Consider the following 25,695-nt stretch of genomic DNA (forward strand, 5'->3'; position numbering starts at 1 on the left):
CGTACGATACATAACTTTAGGCTATCGCCAATACAAATAATTGCCGAGCTATTGTCTGCGACGTACAGCTGTTTCGATGAAATTATGTAATGTAAATTGCAGTTATACCATTTCTATTTTGTATTGTCATTTATGTATTTGTAAAGCTAATCGCACAACATGTGTTTTTTTAAATAATATCTTTATTTAAACAACACTGTATTTATAAACAAATAAGCAACATAATAAAAACGATAACTTTGAAAATAAGCATAAATAGTTCGATGTTTTATATTTCAATAATAGAATTATTCCCCAATAAAAATGTTATACTGTCTATGGATTTTTAACCATCCCTAGAAATTACTCCAGAGTATGTACATAATAGTTTTAGCTGTAAACCGTGTCTTTTCTATCTTCTGTACCTACTGCTAGTAATATAGTTTAGACGATCCACGGTACTTCAAAGAAATGTTAATATATACAATTTAATCATATGTAACGATTTAATTACAAATGAAACATAAATTATCTTAAATTATATTCAAGGCGCACAGGTTACCAACCTTTCGTCGCGCTTAATTTTCAACATCCGATAAATCACTGTCAGTCTGTCTATAATGACAACGCTTCTAGTAATTTCGGGTGTAAACTATGCATACATATTGTGTGTGTGTGTGTGTCTATGAATCGTAATGATTATTATCACGAAATGCTCGATAATGCGGATCGTAGTTTCCAATACGTGACTAGGGCGCTTAACTATACGGCGCATGCGTCACCTTGAATGCGCACGCACTTTCTAACATGCGTGTGCGTTTATTTTTTGTTCTAAGGTTAATGTTGTTTTTTATTATGTAATTTAAAGTATGTATTGAATAGTTTCAAGTATTTAAATTTTGTTTTGTTAGGAAAAACTGATGTGATATTACACATTAAATATTAACGCATAATATAATAAAAAGAATTATATTTTTATGTAATATAGGGGCGCCATCGGGAAAGTGGGCCACCAGATGGTAAATGGCCACCAGCGCCTTTAGACCTTGGCGCTGTAAGAAATATTAACATTAATTTCATTGTCAATGCACCACCAACCTAGGGAACTAAGATGTAATGTTCCTTGTGCCTGTAGTTACACTGGGTATGTATTGCTACTTGACGATAAAGTAAAATATGATAATTTTACCAAAGGGTAGATACACTCAGGTATTTAATTACACTGACTCTTTCACCCTGCAAAACGGCCCACAATAATACAAAGTATTGCTCTTATGTGGTAGATTATCTCATGAATGAGTGGTGTCTACTGGTGGTAGAAGGGCTTGAACAAATACCTATCATTGAGAAAATATGTTTTTAATACAATTTTCAAGCAACAATGTTCAAGCATTTAATGTAAATTTTTAAAAAAGTGCCTTTAACGTTATATTTCTTTGTCACACTAATATTCTTGTACCATTGATTGATTGAAGGTTACGTCTTCTTAAATGTTACGGTCATAAGACATTACAACAGGTTCGGTAGTCGTGTAACTGTGTGTTCATTCACAAGTTCTCTATTTGCTCTTCCCACGGACCCTTTCTTATTATTTACATAACACATAAGCCTTCTTAAACCTATGTTTGAATTATCACTTTTTGTGAGTTAAAAAATGTTAGCGATTTTCACAGAATAAAAAATGTTTGTGACACCTGACCATGTTTTGTCTCTTTTTATTTTATTGACTAATTGCTTGTTAGACGGAGATAAGATATTTATTCTATGTCATGATCAATAGTTTATGTTGATAAATTATTTCCTCACAGTGTCACAGACAACCCGGCCGTCTGTATAAACATCGGTCCATTATGTAATCGTATATACGCATACTACAGGAATAATAAAGGGTTAATTTAATCGATTTTAATCGCTATGTCTCATAACTTAAGCTATATTACTGTGACTGAATGAAACCAATAGTTTTCTTTGAACCGACCGGACTAAGAATATCATATTAGCACCGAACTTCGAAAGTTTCACACCTTCGATTACCGGTTAGGGCTGTTAATTATATTTCCTTTCATTCTATCCCTTCAAAAATGTAGTTTTTTTTATATAAGAATTTAGAATTTATGTTCGTTTTAATATTATTTCTATTCATTTATGTTCGTTTTAATATTATTAATAAATAAGCCATTTTCGTCAGTGTAATAATTTTACAATGAAACAATGTAGCTATTAATTTTGAAAGTGCTAACTAATTTAACTTCATGCCCGACTTTGTTGAATTGATTAACTGTTAGTAACAAGTTTTATTAAAATACATGTGTGTTACAAAGCCATCTATTCTTTTGAGTATAAAACGAAACTAAAGTTATGTGAGAATCGGTATACACTACACACAGTTATATTGAAATCAAAACGATTTGACTCTCAAATATTTTCGCGACATAACCACGAGCGTGCGAATGGCTCGCGGTCACACGACCGTAAAACCATTGTTTTGTTTAAATTACCATTAGATGGCTGGAGTGCTTACGCTAATAATTAACTATCTATAAATTAAATTCGTAAATCATTTTATTCAGTTTATATGCGTCTGGTTTTGCGGTTTAGATGATTGCTACACTTTTATCCCTTAAACACTTGCAGTGGTAAAGTGTAATGTGATTCTGTTACAGTTTTAGTCGAATTTAAATATAGATTTTAGTTTATATCCGCCCTAACATCGAATGGAATATAAAATAAAATGAATATTTTATGTCATGCTAAATTTTGAACATATTCGCTAATAGATTTATTCAACAACGGATGAAGGGGTGAGTGATCCAGTATAACTACAGGTACAAGTGACATAACAACTTAGCTCCAAATTCTATAATAGCTCCATTCATGATGAAATCAATGTTTAAGATTTCTCACTAAGCTAATGTCTATGGGCGGTGGTGACCATTTACCATCAGGTGATCCATTTGCCCACTGTAAAAAAGGTGGCAAGTTTAACGTACTGACAATAAACTTCTATCTTTTTGTTGTATCTTTTTGTTCAGGCCACCGACGTACACTAGTATGTATATTGTACACCTTTTGTATATAAGTAAATAAAATTTCCATATTATATACACTTAATAAAATGCATCGAAACGTTTTAAACAAAGAACTATGTTTTGTAAAATAAATTCTCACAAGAAAAACGCTTCCATAATTTCAATTATAATGGCTGGTTAACCAAAGAAGGCGAATAACCGAATTACCTCACGCAGTAACGTTCGCATGCTGTGTCGGGAATGTTTAATTGTTTATTATCATACGCGTTAGGGTCTTGACCCTGCTTGGAAATTCTGATCGGATAACACCAGGTTCATTGATGTAGGCAAAACATACACCTATAAAATATATACTAGCTAAATAAATATACCTGTAGTAATTGATATTTCTTGAATGAATCACAAATGATGGGTCTTTAAGAATATTTTAGTAGTATTTTATATTACAATTGGCGTTTTAATCGACACCTAATATTAATACTGAATTTAAAACGATTTAATGGGTTACATCCTACATTTGAATCAGTCCACTCAATCAAATAATCCATTTGACTTAGTAAATACAATACAATATAATACAAGCAACAAAACATACAGATGTTCAGTTCATGAATCAATTTAAAAGATAATTTTGAAATTAAAATATATACATCCCTATATATATCTTACTAGTTGTCGGCTGCGGTTTCGCTCGTGTTTTAGTTGTAGGGGTTGGTTGTCACAGTTAGGTATAAAAAAGTAAACTATGTTCTTTTTTGGAGATCAATCTTGCTTCATTCCAAAAATCATCAAACTCGTATCAGTGTTTTGACCTCGAAAGAACAACAGACACAGTTACTTTCGCATATATAATATTAGTACATATTTAATTCTTATCTAATATAATGTGTCCAACTTATTACGCAGTTTTTCTTCTGCTTTATGATCATCTTTATTCATACTTCGGACTCTTATTATAAAATATGAGAATCTATCTAATCTCTTACATGAAATGCGTCTATTGATCAATCAATCTTACGCGGTCAAAACTCCAACGCAGAAGCCGGTTGATTAATAAATTAAGTTCTTTAATTTCCAACTCGTATTCACTTCTACGGCTTATGTTAATGAGTCTGTATTCATGTAATATAAACGTCGCTATCACATAATCTTGTCGTTTAAAGGGTATTAGAAAGTGTTTTTTTTTTTAATATATTGTCAATTAACATGTTAAATATACGAAAGAGGGCTATCAATGTCTTCGATTGAAAGAAGAACTAAATACCGTTACGTATAAAAAATTATATATAACAAAAATCATAATCACAAGAACACGTTTCATTTCAATCGCCTATTTATTTTCTTAATTTATTCTATGAGACGTTGAATTGTGAGCCGCCGTCATTTCCTAGAACATTTTTACTTGTCAGTAGGTACTAATAGGCGTGTCTTCGTACAAACATATGTCAGTGTTTTTTAGTTATAGCTTATATGTAGCGGTTTGAATTATATTTTATATATTGTAATTTACAAGTAGATGATACACAGAATCTTAATCAGTTTGTAGTTTAATGGCATTGTTGTTAAACCAATATTTACAGACCTTCTTCCTACGCTTCTCTTCATGCAAACGTATTTACTTCCCGAAATACTTTATCTGCGGCGTTAAAAGTAAATAACAGCTTATTGCTTCTCTGCTTTTACAATCAAATCAAATTACACTTTTTTCAAGTAGGCTTTTACAAGCACTTTTGAATCGTCATTCAACAAATTATATAAGGTAAAGCTACCACCGGTTCGGAATGTAGATTCTTCTGAGAAGAACCGGCAAGAACCACAGTAGTTACTCTTTTTCAACATCTAAAAATACAGTCACGTTAGTTAAATACAATATATGTAGGTTATGTCTTCTGACACTGACTGGAAGTCAACAAGCATTAATTCTACGTTTTTTATCATCTATATAATCTTGTATCGAATGATATGCCTTCTTTACCCATTTATTTTTTACAAATGATTTGAATTTATGAAACGGCAAAGTTAAAAATGTCTACGGAGTTTTATTATGTATCTCAATTGTGTCATGTTTCAATTCAATCTCTCATTCTCAAATCTCAATTGTCTCTGTAGTAGTGTTATTCTGTTAGAACTTACTTCGTATCTCACGAATACCTATCAAGGTTAGCTCGAAACTTAAGGAATAGCTCTACTGGTCTGAAACTTAGTAATGGCAAACTCAACTTGGATAGATGGAAAACAATTCGTATTCGCGTTTGCTACAACACAGGTAATGAGAACTAGTTAAAGAGCACGTAAAGGCACTCTCACGGAAACCTATAGCCCTAGATAGATGAACTGCTTTTACTCTCAAACAACTTGTCGGATATGGTGTTTGTTTATCCTACAACTCATTGGGGCATTCCATTTTTAAATAAATCCAAAATATATGGAATATTACCTTTTTTAACAATTTGCAGTGATCAATTTTATCAGTTACATAACGTTTATTTTTGACATGATCCATAACTGTCTGGCTTATAAGTGCAAGTAAAAAGGTATCGGCTTATGTATGTCCAATAACTGGGCAACAGCTACTGCTTTTATTAAGAAAATCAGTCTGGTGGATATGTAAATTTGCAGAATTTCGTCGGCGACATATGTTCCTTCAATCCTTCAACGTTAAACATCAGATCAATTATAAACGCAAATTAGGCACATGAATACAGCGGTGCTTGCCAATGTTTCTATTAAAGCGATAATTTTACAGGTAGGCGAGACAAAGAGTAATATAAGACGGCATTTGGCGTTGATGATTCAAGTCTTTAGTGGAGTTATTTGCCGTAGAATGTCACTTATCGAATACGAGCTGAACCAGCGGCTTTACCAGCGCGAAATTTATAAAACTTTACCCATAGCCGTCATGCACAATTTTACCGTCTCGAGTTGAAGTAGCCTTATTCTTCCCCAGGACTACCTCCATACCAAATTTCATCTGAATCGGTTCAGCGGCTTAATCGTGAAGAGGTAACAGAGTATCTTTCGCATTTATAATATTAATATAGATTTATTCCACACTGAAGATTTTTTCTGCTTACCTTAAAATAGCAATACAAAAAAATGAGACGGGTATGTAAGAATCTAGCCAAAAGCAGTTAAAGTGTCATGTGCAGAAAGTGTATCGTAGGCGCGTACTTTCAGATTTTTTGCTCGTTTGTTCAAATCTAACAATACAATAAATTATATGCAATTTTTTTGTTTGACTTTTCATAAATGTGGAGTATGTTTGAAATATATTTTTCTTTGCATTACATAACATACAAATCGATTTGTCAATGGATTTTGTTTTCTGTATTTTGGTTCATATTTTTTTATTTATCAATCCTCATTTACATTTATTTTTGACAAAATCAAATATATGTCATATAATACTACTAAATAAAATGAAATTAAGCTTTAAGATTATCGTAATGAATGCTCAGAAAGTAGGACGTTACTTAAGAATTTAAACGGCAAAGTACTTAGCAAAACATACTAAGCATACAAATGAGAGTCCAGAATGCATTGCGTAAAGCGTTAGTAATGAGAGTCTAAGACAATACTTTCAAGCATTTGTTACATATATTTGTGAAATGGCTGAAATTCACAAACTGACGGTAATAAAGGCATGACCTCGTTAGTAATAATATTGAGGAACAAAGTCTCCTTTGAATTCTTATATGAAGACTTTGAATTTGGAATTTTAGCAAGATATATACCTAGTTAAAAGAGATTACATGGTCAAGTACATACGAAATGTTGTACCTTAAACGAAGATCATGGGTACAAATCCGGTTAAGCAACATTCAGTACATACGCGCTTTATTAATGTTTGTAATTAATCTAGTGGAGATGAAATAAATCATTCCGAAGAAAACAGCTTGCGATATATTCTTATTGCCATATATATTCACCAAGATAGTCTTTTGTCCAGCAATGGGAAAAACTCAATAGCTTTTTATTGGCATTCCCAATTTCAACCCAGAGTTTCGAGATCTCCAGGCTTATATATCTACAATTGACAATGTGTGGTTAATTTGAGGCCAAATTTATGTCCTTCGTCGTTATTAAGCCAGTAATAGAAATCATAATTGCGGAAACATTATTTTTCCATCATCTCTTAATCACTACTTGGTAACAACGGAAAGACTATTTCCCATCATGTAACACATCTGTCATCATCACATATTCATGATATTAATTTATTCAAGAAAAATCAACCTAAACCATGATTACATCTAATTTCTACTATTTTATAAATAACTCGATTTCATTAAAATATTTATACGGCTTAATATATGTAATAACGTTACAGTTTTACGTTATAATTTCAATGAAAAATAAAAAAAAACATTAATAACGCAAAAATACGCTCATTAAAAGATACCATTTGCAGAAACCACGAGCATAACGAGTGAAATGAAGACGAGAAAAAACTCGAAATAATTCTAACAATACACTTGACCTTACCCAATAGCAATTAAAGATAGTTTTTTTTTTATATTTTTCAACGGTTCGTTTACCAATTACGTCGGAATCATTCGATCATCACAACCGGTCGACATGTGGCAATATTTTCACCTGGACTTAATTGTTTTGGAAACATCTTTACAATACACGTTGGTCTATTTTTAAAAGTTATGAATGTTGCTATATAAAAAAATTAAACATCCTGGCTCGTGCGGAGTGGTTTTGTATGACACTACATGAAACGCGCGACTGGTTCCAGTTTAATTCATACTTATCACTACTGTAAAAGCATAAACACGAAGTCAAATATAGCTCCAAAAAACAGCTTTTGTTCTTCCCGTGAGTTTAAGTCGATGTATTCTAATATGACACAAAAATCGGTGAAACATCTTAGCCGTCTAAGACTAAGATGTCTTACCGTCTCATCTTAGAACGAACTGAATATTACTCTACAGTATTTTGTTAATGTTTGTTAGACACTAACAAACTGTCTTTGCAAATTGATATTTACTTCATTTAAGTAGGATGTTGCATTTCTGAATCGTCATTTTACCATTTCAGAGGGTGCATTCTAACATATGAAGAAGCAAAAACACTGAAATCACTTTATTTCATTTTAATACATTAAATTAATTATTGGCTACACATAATATTAGTGTATATTCTATTTCGAAAGGCATACTTTTCCTTGATGTCAGTTTGACTTTTTCGTATCCGACTTACCGAGTCTATCAAATTAGCGATCGGCGGCAGACTCTGTATTTATCCGCCTATTTGATTGCACTGTAGATACTAATCATGATAACAGAACAGGAAAGTATTAGAGTCGTCTTGATATTTATTATATAATGTAAGTAGATGTAGCGAAGTATATTAACAATTGTTTCTTTAATTAAAAATATAGACATTTGCGTGACCCACTTAGATCGTCTCTTACTCGCCTAATGAAACTTGGCTTATGTTGATATCGTCATATGTGTAGTAAAACAATGCCTAGTAATTACACACTAAAATATAAAAGTTTAATTAAGAAATAAGTAATTATCACTGTTATGCATTCGCCTTTTGCTGCCCCTTAACAAATGTAACGATAATAATTTTACGAGTTGGGTAATTTTTAAAGTTAAGTAACAAAAGGTGTACACTATTAGATTTCAACTTAATTATAATTCATCTAATGATTTTGTATAAGGTATGTATATATATAAAGATATAATAAATTATCAATATTCAATATATAAATATATAACTTACGTCTCGACGAATAAAATATATTGAATATTTCACAATATCCGATTATCAGATGTTTATTTTTACGAAAAACTTTCTCACAACATAACGTTGTCCGTCCGCTCCCTAAAGGTTTCCGAAACTCATTATAATAAATTATATATTATTACAAATACCATCGTAATCGTTAACGACGATTATGCAATAGAGATTACTACCAAACTGTAGTGCGTGGTACATCAATAGGCATCGGTATACATAGTTGTATGTTTGAAAGCACGCCATAGCATTACTAATTGGAAGTCGTGATTCGGATTACGAGAATGACACAAGTGTCGGTTGTCTATCTTATTCATAGTTACTTGTATATACATGCTAACGAATTTATTAATGAATATTTATTTCATTGTTTATTTAATTTAAGCTAAATTAAATATTAGTCATAAGTAATATGGTTTTATTGATTCATATTATTTATGTTTTTGTTATTGTGTAATCGGTTTTTATGCTTATTTTATTAAATCTTTTACTGTTTCAGTTTTATGATTAATTATTCTGATTTATTGTTTACGTTACGTTTGCGTTACGGTGTATAAGTTATGTATTATTATTAAAAAATATTTGTGTAGCATTTTTGGTCCTAACAATATTTGTAAGCATTTAAAAAGCCTGTGCTTAATATAACGATTTTGTTAGTAGTGATTTAGGATAGGCTCTATATTATTGCAATTAATGGAAGTAGAGCAGAGAGATATACGGGTTCGAAGATACTGCTAATTGTAACATATTCTCGTGTGTGTTTCAATTTTATGTTTGCTGTTCCATACTTTACTGTTCGCTTATATTATGTAATCAAAATGTACTTTATTCAAGAAGCTTATTATAAAACTTATTCAGAATTTTGATTTTTTTCGGAAGTAAGAAGAACTCAATAGTTACTCTCTTTCATCAATCGAGATCATCAATCATTGAAAGTATTGATCGAATTTCTCATATATTTCTTTATATCCGTAACCTTTAAAGTTTTTCTTTATACTGTGTGTGAGAAATTTAATAACTTTTGTTTACTTTCCCTCTTACATAATTTATTATTGTTTTTATATAATAATAATACATATGTTGTAACTTTGCCCATTCATTATACAGTATTCGATCGCTTCGAGGGCTTTTGTATGAATAATAGAAATTATATTATAATTTTAAATGACGTTAGTGTGTTGCCCACTTGTAACTTATTTTCTTACTATTTTCCTTAGAAAGTCATACATAAATATGTACATCTTTAAGATCTAGTTTATGTGGAATGTGTAGTGTAGCTTTTTATCTTTAAACTAAATTGCATGAGATTTTTTAAACGATAAATAAAACTAATTTTAATGTCTTGTATAATTAAATCGAATGCGATATATAAAAATGATTGGTTTCGGATCGTGGTTTTTAACAGGAAAATATGCCTTTGCTCATATAGGATATAAAAGAACAGTCAAGAAGTCTTTAAAAAGTAGCTATCTTTTTCTCTTTAATAACTTTTCTCTGCGTCTTCGTCTGCATTAAATGCGATCAAATATCAAGCATATTCGTGAGTTACATGTAATGCAAAATTAATAATTTCTGTTCTTCCTTAAAATCAACCTTCCCAACTGTTATTAAACTGTAATTTATTAAAATAACATTACAGTATATTATTACTAGATTACACAAGATTTGTAATAGAGTTTTTTTTGTTAATATAAACTTATTAGAGAATTATGTCTACCTTTGCCTTAAGTTCGAATAAAATTAAAACTAAATAGATATAAAGAACCTCTCAATTTGCAATGTTACATAACAAATAGAATCGAGTCCACAGATAATGTCATCAGCGGAGATGAAATAATTATACGTTATTTTATCGATTATCTGTGGGCATTCGTTTTGTAATCACCGTTAAGTGAAAATCAATCGAGCCAATTTCATATTTGTTATGTAAGTTGTATCGTGGGAGTGTAATTTGTTGATTAATATATGAACTAGATAGTGGTGTAACAGATACTACGAGTACATGTGAATCTTCATCTACAAGTGTTATAAGCTGTTTGTCCTTTTCATTTTTCATTTCGCACTCGATAACACACTCAGAAGTTCTTAAATCGTGTGTATGTTCAGCTCTTTGATTATTCATATGCTTAGATAAAATGTTAAAGAGAACGTGTCGAAAAAAAATGTGTAAAACACAGTCAAAATGTCGATTACACAGTCTGTCCACGCACACTAGTAAATAAGTATGACGTTTGGCGAGTGCCACGCACACTAAGATAATAATGTTGGTCCGTTTGTTTTAGTCCTTCTTAGTGCGACACTCTAATCCATCACTCTATATCGTATTTTTGTTTATGAACCGATTATTCTTTTAACATTCTTTTAACATCAGTATAGTATTATTGGTCGTAGATGATCTTGGAATTTTAGTATTGAAATGGTTGAGTTTTGATTTACTTTTTAGTATATATTTGGAGTCTGATTTATGTTTAAAACGACTTTAAGTCAATCGGTAACAACTAAAGCTAATCAAAAGTACAGGAACCAAATTTATTATTGTTGATTATCGCGTGCAATATGTAATTCTGATTTAATTCGTTTCTTTATTGACGCTTGAGTTAGAGCTTTAGTTTTAATATATTTATGTTGAGTTCAATAACGTACGAGTATTTACTGTATATTTGTGTCTGTTGACCTCGACTTCAGTCTATACAAATTGTATAAACAAATAAGATTTAGTAGTAAAAGTACCGTATATCTACAGATGTACAAATACTGACAATGTCTTAAATAGATTGAATATTATATCTAGTATTTATTTATCTTAATTATTGATATTATAAATGCGAAAGTAACTCGGTATGTCTGTTGCTCTTTCACAAACCACCGAATCGAATTTGATGTAATTGGGTATGAAGCAAGCTTGAACTTAAAGGAAGAATAAACAAATCGCGAAAATGTGAACGGAGCCGTGGACGACAACTAGTGTGTAATAAATTGATCGTAATTTTTAGTACTGTCTGATCACTGATGCAACATCCCCTACATCACTTTATAATTTTAGTGAAATTATGGGATTATTATAATTCGTTCCTGGTATTTTATTAGGAGATAAATTATCACAAGTTTCTCAGTATAGAAGAATGGTACACTTTACGAATAAAATAAATATTTATCAATAGGAGCATTTATGAAACTGTAACGAAATTCTAGCTCCAGACCAGCAAATGTTCATAAAAAATTGCCAGCCATAAATAACCAAAAAAAAAATCGTTGTGTAGTAAGTAAAACTTACGTACTATATAACATATTTTTGGTTATACCTACTACGGCTAACTGCCGTTTATATCGCATTTAGGTGCCTGCCCCAGATTACCGCCTCTTACTCGGAATCCGTGAAAAAGTTTAATGAACGAACATTGCCATTTTGTATAACAAACTTCGAATAATTGAGCTCCGAATGCGCCGTATATGGCCGTATCATATTATATTATACAATACGGTAAAGTATTGCATATCTGCGACAACCAGGGCATAACTGACATAAACACCGGTCAAGCGCGAACCCTTCACGAAATCACATTTCCGATTTCATAATTATGGACGTTTGATATCCCTAGAGTAATCTCTTACCAGTTTGTGATATCTGAGTTTCAGCTTCGTTTTACCGAGATTACACGTCACCGGACACTGAAAATTCGTTATTTCTTTAAAAAATATTAATCTTAAAGATAGATTCAGTCGTTATTATAGTATTTGTACTGAGTGTTTTATATTATGTGAGTCAATACTCACAGCGTCAATAGTCAATAGTGACTAACTTAAGAGCTTGCATATTATTACGTTTTGTCCGAAGAATAGTAGCGTTAATTCAGCGTGGCGGAACACGTCTTCGTGAGTACGACATGAATACGACGACAGAGATTAACGAATTTATTAATAAAAAAATACGTATTTTGTTACAATTTGTTTGTAATTACACAACAATATGATCATCGCTAAAAATACAGATGTACTGCACAATACTTGGTATGTCACCAAGTTAATCTGAGTCATAATAAATACTCTTATCGCATTGTAATAGAGGTCAGAATCGTTAAACGTAATTAAGTATGCAACTCGCGTTTTTGGGCGACGTTTCGTCTGAAGTGTACATCAGATTCGGAAGGTTAATAGCGCTTGCAAATATTATACAGGTGTTTGTAATTGTGTGGATAGTCGCCCACTATTGAGGTGTTACGATTGCTATCAAATAAAAAAGAACTCATATATGAGTGCAGAATTTCAAGATAGATATGTATTTCAGTCCTTTTTCGTTGTATTTTAATATATTTGCAACAATTATTTACTTTGGTATGTTTAACATGAATATAAAAACTTTTTACTTATCATATACAGTCCACTCATCTCTCGCGCATACAATGAGTTTGTCATTATATGTCGATACAGGCAAAATAAAAGTTTATCGTATGCGTTACATTCATATGAAAAAAAGTATAAGATAAATAAACTACCTAATACTTAACATATACAAATGATATATTGATTGCTCCATACAACAGTCAGTCGTACATAATACTTATGTACATATATACACATTTTATTAAACCAAGTTGCACCGATGTACAAAATGTTAATGAGTTTTCCCAACTATCCACGTCGCCTATAGATATAGCTCTGGATATTATGTGTACTTTATATCAAGGTATTTCAAGGTTCACCGCTTCGTGCCGACCAGTTAGATAGTAAATATTTATTAATTCAATCGTGCGTAGACGACTTGAGAGTCACATGTGATGATGTGACTGACCTTTATCTATTAAATGTCACAATTAAAAATATAATATTCATTTATATCACTGACATCCTTATTATACGTTAATTTTGTATATGACATTTTATTTACATTTAATTAATCTCGCTTCTTTGTTTGATCTTGGGGATTACATAATTATTCAAAATGAAAAGTATAAAGAATATATCTTATTAAACTCCGAATTCTGGTTTGTTTTAACCTTAATGACAACACCACGAGCTCAAAAGTATTGCTGCTTTAATGTATTTTCTTTTTTATTGAATATTGTAAAGATTTAAAATATATATATCAGCTGAGTAACTCTCGCCGGTTCTTCTCAGATCCGAGGTGTTAATTTTTGAACTGGTGTTAGATTTTGGACTATCAATAAGCGAGTGTAACACTTCTATATTGAATAATGATTTTTGACTTTGACTTGACTATCGCATCTTCTAACAAATTAAGTTTGTGAGTGTGTGTGCGCGCGAACTCTGAGTAAAATATAATTAAAATAAATTTAATGTAATAGAATTTAAGAGCAGACCGCTAACACTCTTTAGGAATGAGTTTGCTAGTACTGGTTTTCCATTAAATCATGAACAGTTGAGGTATATACGTGTTTTACTAATTGAAGAGCTTAACAAAATACATCTTACAATTAGTCGGCTTTTACGAAACTACGGGGTTACCTCTCATCTACTCTGACAGAGTTATACGGTTGAGTTTCTACTTTAACAAATAGGTTAGAAAAGATTGTCACTAATGTCTCCTCTACATATTTTTACAATTGAAAGTTGTCATTAAGCGGCAAAAAATGTTCACTTGTGCGCGATTATTCGCATCCTGATAGTAATAATATAAATCATTAGTCATATGCTTTCTACAATTGTAAAGATGCATTTTAAACTTTGTTCCCTTAAAAATAAGGTATAAGACCTGTAACGGTATCATCACTTGCTTACTGAATCGTCTAACAATTCTTGGTGACTCTTATTATGAAGTGATAAAGACTATAATGGCTTGCTTGTATATGAGTATATATAGGCATTTGGAAGTAAAGCGGATGCTGTACAATCATTGCTACGTTTTCCTGTCTTACGCTCTAAACGGACGATGTTTTTTGTTCCACTGTACTCGGCATAACGTTAGGATAGCTATCGGGTAATTCAGACCATATTAGACATAAGTAGAGTAACTGTTTAGTCCGTTAAATACTTAAGGGAGCGAACATACGAGCGCTAACAACTACACGTTTTTATAGGGGCTATAAGGACAGGTGATTAGTGCAGACCCATCTTAATAATTATTAATAACCAGTTAGCACTTCTAACTCCAAATATTAATGTTACATGAGACTGCGTATTGACTCCGTTTTCAGAAAGTAAAAGGATGATATTTAAAGAATATTACCTTGCTATTATTGATTAAGAAAAGGTTAACTTGGTGGTAGAGCTTTCAACGAGGCCGGATAGGTAACTCCCATTGATCAGATATTCTACCGGCCAAACAACAATAGTCAGTATTGTTATGTTCCGGTTATAAGGATGAGTGAGCTAGTGTAACTACACATACATGGGACATAAGTGCATAATAGATTTTTTAAGGAAGGGTTAATATTTCTAACAGCACCAATGTCTATGGGCAGTGATGACCACTTACCATCATGGGGCATTTGCTAGTCTGCCTGCCTATTATAAAAAATGTTTTTTTTAAAGCATTCATAATTTTGATTCGAATAAAATTAACATTTTTCTTTTTTTTTCCTTGTTACAGGCGCAAAGGATGGAGTGCGGAACCACAGAATTCGGCAGAAAGCGTGGTGACCAAGTAAGAATTTATTTTTTAATTCAAATGAACAGAGTTGGAAGATGAGCTGACCAGTCGTATTAAGACATATCTTGTGTCTAATTGAAATATATGGTAGAATTAAATTATTTCCTTAAGTTGTTATCCTGACTATAATTGAATAGCTACTCGATTCATTAATTATTAACCTTCCATTTACATAAAAAAACAACAAAAATGTTATTCGAGCTAAATTCAGTTGAATACACCTTACACAGTTTTACGAAAAGACTATTTATTTTATATAACTTTAGTACAGGCTGAGATCGTTGATTAGTTTAGTGGTTGAATATATTCTGGTAGGTTAGTCTAGTCTGGTAGGTTACTCATCAGTAATTCCACCGCCAACAGTTATGCTTTGTATTTTTGGGGTCAAAGTGTTTGTAAGCTAATGTAATTACAGGCACCAGGGACGTAACAGTAAATGTTAATGCGTTCGATGTTTGGCAAATAAAGTGTCATCTTTGGTAGAGGTTTGGTCTTAGATCATAAGATACTCTCCTATTTTGCATCGTAATCTCGTATATCTCGATAAAATATATTAAAAATAAAAAGTGTAAACTGGTTTCGGGTTATCACTTTAATTCTATGTATATTGATATTATATTATCAATTTTTTCAATAATTATTCATCTCTGCGGTGAAGGGGAACAGGAAAACACGACGAATCAAGAATTTCTCGGTTGCATTCTGCCACATGTAATCCAACCAATCCACATTAGAGTATGAATTCCAGCCATGAATTCCAAACTAGCTTTGTTTTGGAAGTCAGTTCCTTTCCAAATGTTAGATTATAAATTTGTTTCTTATTATAAAAGTAGAAGAAAAAAATAAAAAGTAAAGATAATAATAATGAAAAAAATACAAAAAAAATACTATTTACCAATCTAAGTAATGAATTTAAAAAAAACAGTTAGTATTATGTGGGCGTGTGTGTAAGTGTGTGTCTTTATATGTGTGTATTTAATTAGCTCCAAATCATCTTTGCAAAAGAAGGGGAGTAATTTTTTCATAATCATAACACATTTTTGCATTTAAATTTTTTCCTCATTATTAATAACTTCCCACTCGTTATTTGTTTATTATTTTAGACGACGGCTAAGATAAATCGTGTGCCAATAACAATCTATATAAGAGAAATGACCTTTTACGTAACGAACACAAGATACGTAACGTACACTTGATGATGATGATGTATTGAAAGCTATTTGCAACTCGTGCCTTCTGTTTAGTGGTAACATGTGTCATGAGATAATGTCCTCTTGACCGCAACTGATCTGCACGGGACATATTTTAGTTCAGGCGCGTGTACGTAAACTCAACTACACTCTGTTCTTATACCCTCATAATAAATAGGGGCAGGAAAGATTTCAGACATTTCACGGCTTTACATGATTTCGTAGGTACGGTTTTGGTAAAAAGCCACTTTCCAGACTCTTGCTACCGAGAATTTCTTGACAGAAAAAATATTTTTTAATTTTTAAGAACCGGGGCCTAAACCTCAAGGCCTGAGGCCTTATACACTAGCTGCTCAACCATTGAGGCTGTCGATATAACCTGCGTAGTTTTATTGACAGTTGGACAGTGAAATATCATGGTCATGTATGCCATGCACACACACGACGAATTTTAATGCTGGTTGATCACGTTAGTTATGATCTTGGCACGATTTATCGCTACAAATGTTTCTTTTGGCCATGCACATTCGTTTTGATTCAAACGTGGTCGTTGACTACTTTAGTGTTGGTCATGTAAAAATTCATTCTGATCTTAATTTGAGTGTTTTTAAACACTTTGCTATGCCCATATGCGTTTCAATCTTGGTGCGAGTGTTTTCACTATGACCCACACCAATGAATATCTCAACGCGGCAATATTCCACTATGAATTAAATACTTAAGTCAATATTTATATAATTAAAATTTTATATGTACCCTAAATACCTTATTCAATTCATTCTATTCTATTTTGCATTAAAATGACATGATGATAAGTATACGTTTACTTTTATAGGTATTAGACCAAGGTTTTATTAAACCAGTCTTATTGTTCGATGACAAATATTTGCATATCTCGATCAAAATAGCGCCGATAATAATGTCTGTTTCGTAACCTTTTAGGTATTCATTATTTCAATGTGCACGTGGCTTAATTGATTTGGCGTTATTGGAAGTATGTGCTTACATCGAATGTTTGGTAATATATGTAGTACCTAAACGAAACTATTTGAAAAGGCTTTTGATACCAAACAAGTGAAAGAGATAGCAATGTCTTTAGTTCTGACCTATAGATTTCTGTACGATGTTAATGTTCACCTCCAAGAAAAGTTAAGCAAATTAACTCATTAATACATTAACTCAGTGCTGCTTGCCTGGATATGAACTCGCGATCTTTATTTAATCTCTTATTATTCGATGAGACCTTATTTATGAAACACAATATGTATGTACGTATGTTTTTAATTAGCTTTTTTTAAGAAAATAAATTCAAATAACTAACAAATTATATTTCCAATTATATATTTACAAATTCGTCCTTATGTATATATTTATGTAACGAACAAAAACAAAACTTGAATGTCAAAACCGGTGGTCAAAACTCTTTGACATTTCACCCAATGAAAATGCGCGTGCCATTCCGCTTTCACGAACATTGACAGCTGTCAAATTATGCAATCGAAGAGTTATTGCGAACACCTGCTATAATTACATCGTTACTTATATGAGGCAGATGTGATACTTTTTATGATTACTCTAACTGTCGATGGAATTTTATATCTAAATAAAACTAGTTTTTGTCAGACTAATATTTTAATAGTTTTTTGTATTCATATTTCGTTAATTAATATACTGTTGTACTATCTCGGACGGTAATAAAATAAATAAAATTTTATTTTATTATAAATCATTTTATATTTTTTGGTAATAATAAGTCATTGTTTAAATTTAGTGAAAATTAAAAAAAAACCTGTAAAAATGATTGCTAATTAAAAAAAAAATTGTACTCGTATAAGAGTTACTTCGATTGTACACGTGCAATCAAATCGATTCTATTCGATATCAATAATGATCGAGCGGTTCGTGTAACGGTTCCGCTCTACGCACGAGCTCAATGTATTATCTATAAAGAATGGATTGTGTACACAAGTCAGATAAAGTAAGAAAATATACATCGATTTTACATACAAACTTTACAAAAATAAAAATAATAAGATTTAATTTTTTAAATTATAGAACTAAAGTAATTATTATAAAATTAAAATGTTACAATTTGCAAAAGAGCCATGATATTATATTTTTTTGATTGGTGCTTTTAATATTAAAAAAACCTTAGGTAAGTGTCATGAAACGAATATTTGAATTTTCATAAGGAAATCATTTGCTTGGTCCAATAATAAAATTAAAAACAGTGTTAATACAATAATACTATGAGTAAGTTAAGGTTGCAATTAAAATTGACGATACTTTTTGAAATAATACCCAGAGATAACTATTATTTATTTCAAGGACAAACAACTAATTACTTTATATAAATAATTATGAATTACAATAATGACACATATGTTCTGACGTAGTATTTTGTCCGAAGCACATAAACATCGCGCCAAAAAGTGATCCTAGGCCTCTAATAATAGCCCCTTGTGTTTTTTTATGATATCATACCACTAAGAATTGGTGAAAATAATGTTAATGATAAAGAGTAAAGATATACACTTCTAACTTCTCGCCAGGGAAATGCAATTATTTAGTTTTGTCAATTATGGAACATAATCGGCTCCATTTGCATGTAAAATTATATTTAAAAAAACATCTCCATGTTCCATTGCTGGCCCTTTCTACCTCTTAAAGAGTTGTAACCAAACAATTTCAACGCAGGTTGGTGCTAACTTCTGGTGTTGGCCAAAGACATATTCGTTTCGATTTGGGTGCATGTTCTTTGATACCTAAGTCGGCATGCAAATTCGTTCCAATATTGGCTTAAGTATTTTAACAAACTTTGGCTTTTCATAGTGTGTGTCATTAAAGACAGTTGTAGTATATCGACTAAAGTTACGATTTCAATATATATGTAACAATTATTTCCACCGGTAACATAAATCAAGCATAGAATTACGAGTAGTATGAGTTATTGAGTGGGTGTCAATTAATTCAAACGTACATCATAGCATGTTGTAAAATTTCTAACACCATATTTAGTCATCTCTCTGATAATTACAGATTATACAACGAATTTCATTTCGATAATGTTTCATACGTTATCATCTTTTCACTTCGCGTATTGTAGAATCGTAAGGCTTTGTAACCTCCTTTCTAGACATTACAGATACATTGATATTTGAATAAAAGTAAAATCTTACGCTATTATTATTTTTTACTTTGTCATATTAGTTTAATTTATTCCGTTCTAGATTATTTTTATTCAATAAATACGTACATTGTCGACTCACTTTTTATTGGAATCAATAAGTTTATTCAAATTTCAAATTTAATATAATTGTCAGTTACGATTATTCTAGGATATTAATAAGAATAGTTTTCTCGACTTATAATATTTTGAACCCGGTCAGAGCGAAAGTATTGCATTGTAAATCTCAGGCTAATAATAAATATAATTAGTTCTATTAGCATACTACTTTAGTAACATTTCACGTATTACAGGAATAATAATCTTAAGACATGCAGGCTTATAATCCTAATTCTGAATACTAATAAAAATAACACAAAACCACGTAGATTTATATAATGTCTAAGAAACCATAATTGCTTATGAAGATTTATTGAACATATAAACCAACCTATATATAAAATTACTATTATTGATTTGTAGTTGTATTAGTCGACAATAATGCGCTATTGTGAATATTATAGTCGTGGTAAGTACGTTGACAAAAATAAGTTTATTAAATAATTTCATTCACGTTCAGCGCCATCTATGATTTTACAGGGCACTATAGAATGTATAGTATACACGTAATTGGAATAACAAAAATATATTTTGAATATACATTTTTTGAACTTTTGCTTCGTTTGGCGGGAAAAGTACACGATGCAGTTGGTCGCTAAATACTTTTTCTTTTCTTTGCACCAAATCTTATTTTGACATGTTTGTTTTATTACAAATTTAAGTTGAAATGTTTAAATTTGAGAGTAATTGGTATTCTATGTTGTATTATGTTTGTATTTAAACAGTTTGTCTGTATAAAAACTCCTGTTCGGGCACTCTTCTAACTAGAACAAATCCGGGAAATTCCGGATGGTGAGTCTACCGTACCGCACGCATTATATCAATGACACCATCTTGTCTACCAATGTATATATGTGTCTAGTAAATTGTAATATTATTGATATTAATACATTTTACATTGTAACAAAAGTGTCGCATTGTCATCATTGGTTTGTCGTGAATCGTGATCCTATTGAATTTGGGAGTATTTTATCACCGGCTGCCTGATCTCCCTTGGGTATACTTTTTCTGTAGGTCGTAAAGTTTGATCATAGTTTTGCTGGTCTTACAAATGCGTCGTGCTTATTGTTATTTTCTTGTCATAAAACTATCTTTCAAAAATATAAGTAATATCTAATGGAGCCGAGAAAATAAATATTTACAATATTATTTGCCAGTATGTATGGGCTCCAAATTGAATTTAAAAATTAACGAGACTTACCTCGAAACGATTATACTTACGATTATGGCTTGACCGATAAACCTGAATGTCATAAGCACAAGTTCGATTCCCATGCGATAAACAATGGAACAGTTTTCAATTGTATAGCGTTTCACAAGCTGTCACTCGAAGCTGGAGACGTTGACAACTGAATGGTTTAATGCTTGTGTGATAACAAGCTCTCAGAATAAATACTGCTAATTTATCTTAAGTACGCGATAATGTTTTAAGATATTTTGGTCTATTTCACAGTCACCGTCTGTAAATTTCCCACTGCTGGGCTAAGGCCTCCTCTCACTTTGAGGAGAAGGTTTGAAGCATATTCCACATATATATAGAATATATATCAAAATATTGCAACAAATTTAACTTAACACATAGTTATTTCTTGTATTGCGTTCCCAAAAAGTAACGATTCATTTCATTTTATATTTTAGAAAATGATTGATTATTATATACAGCATCATGTACACAGTGACCAAAATGTTGAAATAGAACATAAAAAATACTATTTAAAACATCGTACACGTACCGAGTGCACGTCCAGCGATACTTAGTATTCATTACTGGTGTACCGGTATAAAGGGTGAGTGAGCCAGAGCAACTACTGCCACAAGGGATATGCGATCTTAATTCCTCAGGTTGCAAGGCGCATTTGCGTTCCCTATAGGAACAGATAATATTTTTTATAGCGCCAATGTCAATGGGCGGTGGTAACTACTCAGTATCAGGTAGCATAATTGCACGTTCGCCTTTTACATAAAAGAAAATTGTTAATTTGAAGTAATGGTGGTCGTAAACTCACTCAAAGAGAAAACCGAAAAGCCGATAAATTTGCTATTGCACCAAAATTTGTTAGCCCACTTTCGAACCCGTCCCATTCAGCGGTAATTTGACGTCACAGTGGTCATCCATCACGACAGACCGGACCGGGAACCGAGCGACAACCGGTCAGAACGGTAAACGTTAAGGGGAAGCAAAAAGTAGTAGCGAGTATTATTAATATAAATAAGTTTTATTTATTCGTTTCCCACTATGACATGGAACTTTCATATTTTATAAGTATGTAATATATATAAGTTGTATGATTTCTACAGTAGGTACTACCTACACATTTTTCTAGCGAACGGTATTCTAAAATTGATACATACATACGACTAATTGAATCGGCGGCTTTGCGAGCGCAAATTTTTAAAACTTTATAGCACACAAACCTTTCTCATACAAAATTCAAACTCACTTTACACATCCTTAAAGTATGGTTTTCGTGATAAAAGCTAAGTAAATCCCCGGGACTCCAACCAAATTTTATCTACATCGGTTCAGCGGCTTAGGCACGAAGAGGTATTAGACAGAGTTTATGACCTTCTAGACCTTCTAGACCTTCTGCATTTTTAGTATTAGTAGGGATATCATATTAGTAGGGGTCTCAGCAATTGAAGTGTTTTTTTTTAAAAGAAATCATAATAAATATATTTATTTTTTTTATAAGTTGTCATTTTAGAATATTAGTAAAACGATAACAATTTATATGTTGAATAATAAATATTATAATAAAAAATAAATTTAAAACAATGTAATTATGTTAAGAGTATAAACAATACCATAAACCATTAAAATATAGTTTTTCTATGCGAAAACTAAGAAATATCGGTGGTGTAGAGATAATTTATATCTTATGTCAATATTTAGAATATTATTTTGTATCTTTGTATAAACAGCTGGTATTTACATATGAATAGACTTGCCCTTAATAACCGGAAAATATATCACGACTTCTGTTTTGCAAACAGGTTGTAACCAATCCCGATGCATACAGAGTCTTTAGATCGAACGAAGATCGAAATGTCGACAGCACAAATTGAACCAATATTGTTCAAAAAACGATCAATATCAGTTGTAGACTGGTTTGACTAAAATCAATTGTTTATGCATTTCCATTTAAATAAATAAAAATAAATATTTTAAATTTCGTCCCCGTTCCATTGTGACAAAAATTAACGGATACTTTCGTGACGTGACCTTATAAGCTAAACCTTATTCTACCTGTCCGAAGTTGAGAGCGTTATCCAGACATATATAAAAAATTAAAAAAATCCTCCTTTAATTTTTTAAATAAGTATGATTTATTAGTCAATCCATAAATTTTGAACGTCACCGTCATTATATTGTTGAGAATTATCGATTTATTTATGAATGGGAAATTAAAATTGCCATAAATAAGTGCGCTCGACGGAGATGACAAGAGGAATGTGTCGGTAATCTTACAGTTATAAATGAATGATGGAATAAAACTTTTACATTTAACATAATGGACCGACTCAATAACACGCGTAAATTCGAATCTTGAACGATATGTAACGGAGCGTAAAAATGTGATCTATTGACAGTTATGACCGATAATTTCGTTTAAATTGATGTTCTGGACAATAAAATAAGGAATATGGAACTTTCAACGATTACGTTCACTTCGTTTTTATATAAGCCTAATGGTAATCTGTTATCAGCATTGTATTCGAACTCCAAAAGTCAGTAACTATATTGAGTAGTTACAACATAATCCTATGATTTTTTTTTTGTAAATCGATAACTTTTTCTGAAGACGACATATACTTAATTGAAGTGTCGCATTGCTATGAATTACTTACTATGGCAAAAATTATAATCGAACGACGAAAAATCGATAATGTATAGAGCAGTTACAACAAATTTTCTTCATTTTTATTTAAGTAATACGAGTTACTGTGTAACGATAGATATTACGTAGGTACATACTTTTCTCATCGAAATTGTAGCCCGTTGTCTTATTGTGGCAACCAAATTGAAGTGTCAATGGTGTCTCCGTTGTATCTCTCCATAAGTAGGTAGAATTTTCGGCCGATTAATGGTACTTCGCTTTTCTTGTATAGGTCATGATAGAACATAGTTATACTTGAAAATATTTATCATGACAAATCTTGACGTAACTCGTTCATGTATGAGTCATAAATCTAAGGGAATCGTGCTACCGGAAGCCTTTGCATTCTCACGTGTAGTTTTCCATCATTTTTGTCGCCTCGTAAGGATTCTTTGAGATTTCTCTCAGAAATATCGTATAACTTATCACATAAATCCGAGATTTCACATCTTTCTCGAAAGTTCTTTAAGTTATAGAGTTTTGTTATTGTTACTTTGTTAAAGATAAAAGGTAAGCATGTTTTTAAAGATAAAATTATGTCTTTTATGACTGTGTTGTTGCTTGAAAGGCCTTATAAAGCCTTTTTAGGTATAATTAATGTTATATGATGTAATAATAATATTTTAAGTCGTGTTGGTAGTTATCTAAATGTCAAATAGCCGGTAAAAGAACACCAATTTATTAGGTAGTAAATACCCCTCGCCGCTTAATTCTGAATTGGATTTCTAACTGTTGATTTCGCCATCGACAGCCGGATGAATACAGCGAAGAATTATGTGCTGCTTTCGCGGATTCGAACTCCCGATCTTTGGTTAAATACAAAGTATTTCACCCACTGAGTCATACTAGCAAAATCGTATTCGTATATGATTTATAAATCATCAGTTAATATATATTTAAATAATTGCGTAAAGTTCATTGACCCGTAAACATTAAATAACAAAAGTAGGCTCTCTGAGGACCTTCGACCCTGCTTGCATCTCAGATCTAGCTAACGACAGATAGGTACAACATTTAGAAAGCTCTCGAGGATTGTGGGAATTTGTTTGCAACAGTTTGAAGAACTCAATAAATAAATTAAAAATAAAATTATATTAAAGGTTTTATCGTCTAGCGTCACTATTGCTATTTATTATTATTAGGGTCATTTGCGGAACAATTGCGGTTTTTAAACATAAACAAGTAAACTGGTGTCATGCTTATACTTCACTTAAAACCTAAACTGAGATAATAGTTGTTTTTCTTTTTGTATATTTAACGATAATACCGAATAGCTTTGACAAAACTACTTACACAGCGTGGCACTTAAACGTTCTCATATTTCAAAAGAGCTCTCAGCACCTTATTTTTATTTAAATGTAACTCTTAGAAACACATTTTTATTCATATTATAAAAAAATATTGATTCCTTTTTTTAAATCAACTTAGGATCTTATTAAATTGCGTTGTATTTTAAGTGTTTTAAAATTTGTAGGCGCGTCGTGTCTTAGCAAGCCTACTATGGTAACTGTTTCACGACTAAAGAATTTTTATTACTTCATTATATGAAGTACAATATATTATTCAAGATCCATATTAAGATTAGGTAATTTTGGCTTATACTTTAGTTTTTTATAAATTCAAAATTGAATTTTGATGATATTATTTGAATTCTTACTTACTGATAGCGCAGAAATCAGTTGAGAATATTACTGTTCTATTTTTGAAATTATAAAATATAATTAAGCACAACGTTTTTTAATGAAATAAATACTTACATACACGCTAATATATACGAGCTGAGATGAACCGTTCCCTAGAAAGCATGAATCTTAACTGAAGATTCAACTGCGAGATCACACACAGGTAAGCGTGACTGAATGTATTTTCATGTGCTTAATTCGTGTTTCTAATTCAATTCACATGTTAGTCGGTGAAGGAAATAATCGTTTGGAATCCTGATTGTGTCGAATGACATTTTGACACATGGGTA

At 31.4% G+C, this 25,695-nt stretch overlaps 1 protein-coding gene across 3 annotated transcripts in view; it reads left to right on the plus strand.

Annotated features, from left to right (window-relative positions):
* The window catches only part of LOC125066971 (myosin-2), a 124,414-nt gene that overhangs the window by 74,903 nt on the left and 23,816 nt on the right, over positions 1 to 25,695 (plus strand). For all 3 annotated transcript variants that reach the window (XM_047675310.1, XM_047675311.1, XM_047675312.1), the window contains one exon: positions 15,310 to 15,363. In XM_047675310.1, coding sequence (XP_047531266.1) covers positions 15,310 to 15,363 — 54 coding nt within the window. The remainder of the gene's footprint in view (positions 1 to 15,309; positions 15,364 to 25,695) is intronic.

Source organism: Vanessa atalanta, chromosome 10, assembly GCF_905147765.1.
Source record: "Vanessa atalanta chromosome 10, ilVanAtal1.2, whole genome shotgun sequence".
Classification (NCBI taxonomy): Eukaryota; Metazoa; Arthropoda; class Insecta; order Lepidoptera; family Nymphalidae; genus Vanessa; species Vanessa atalanta.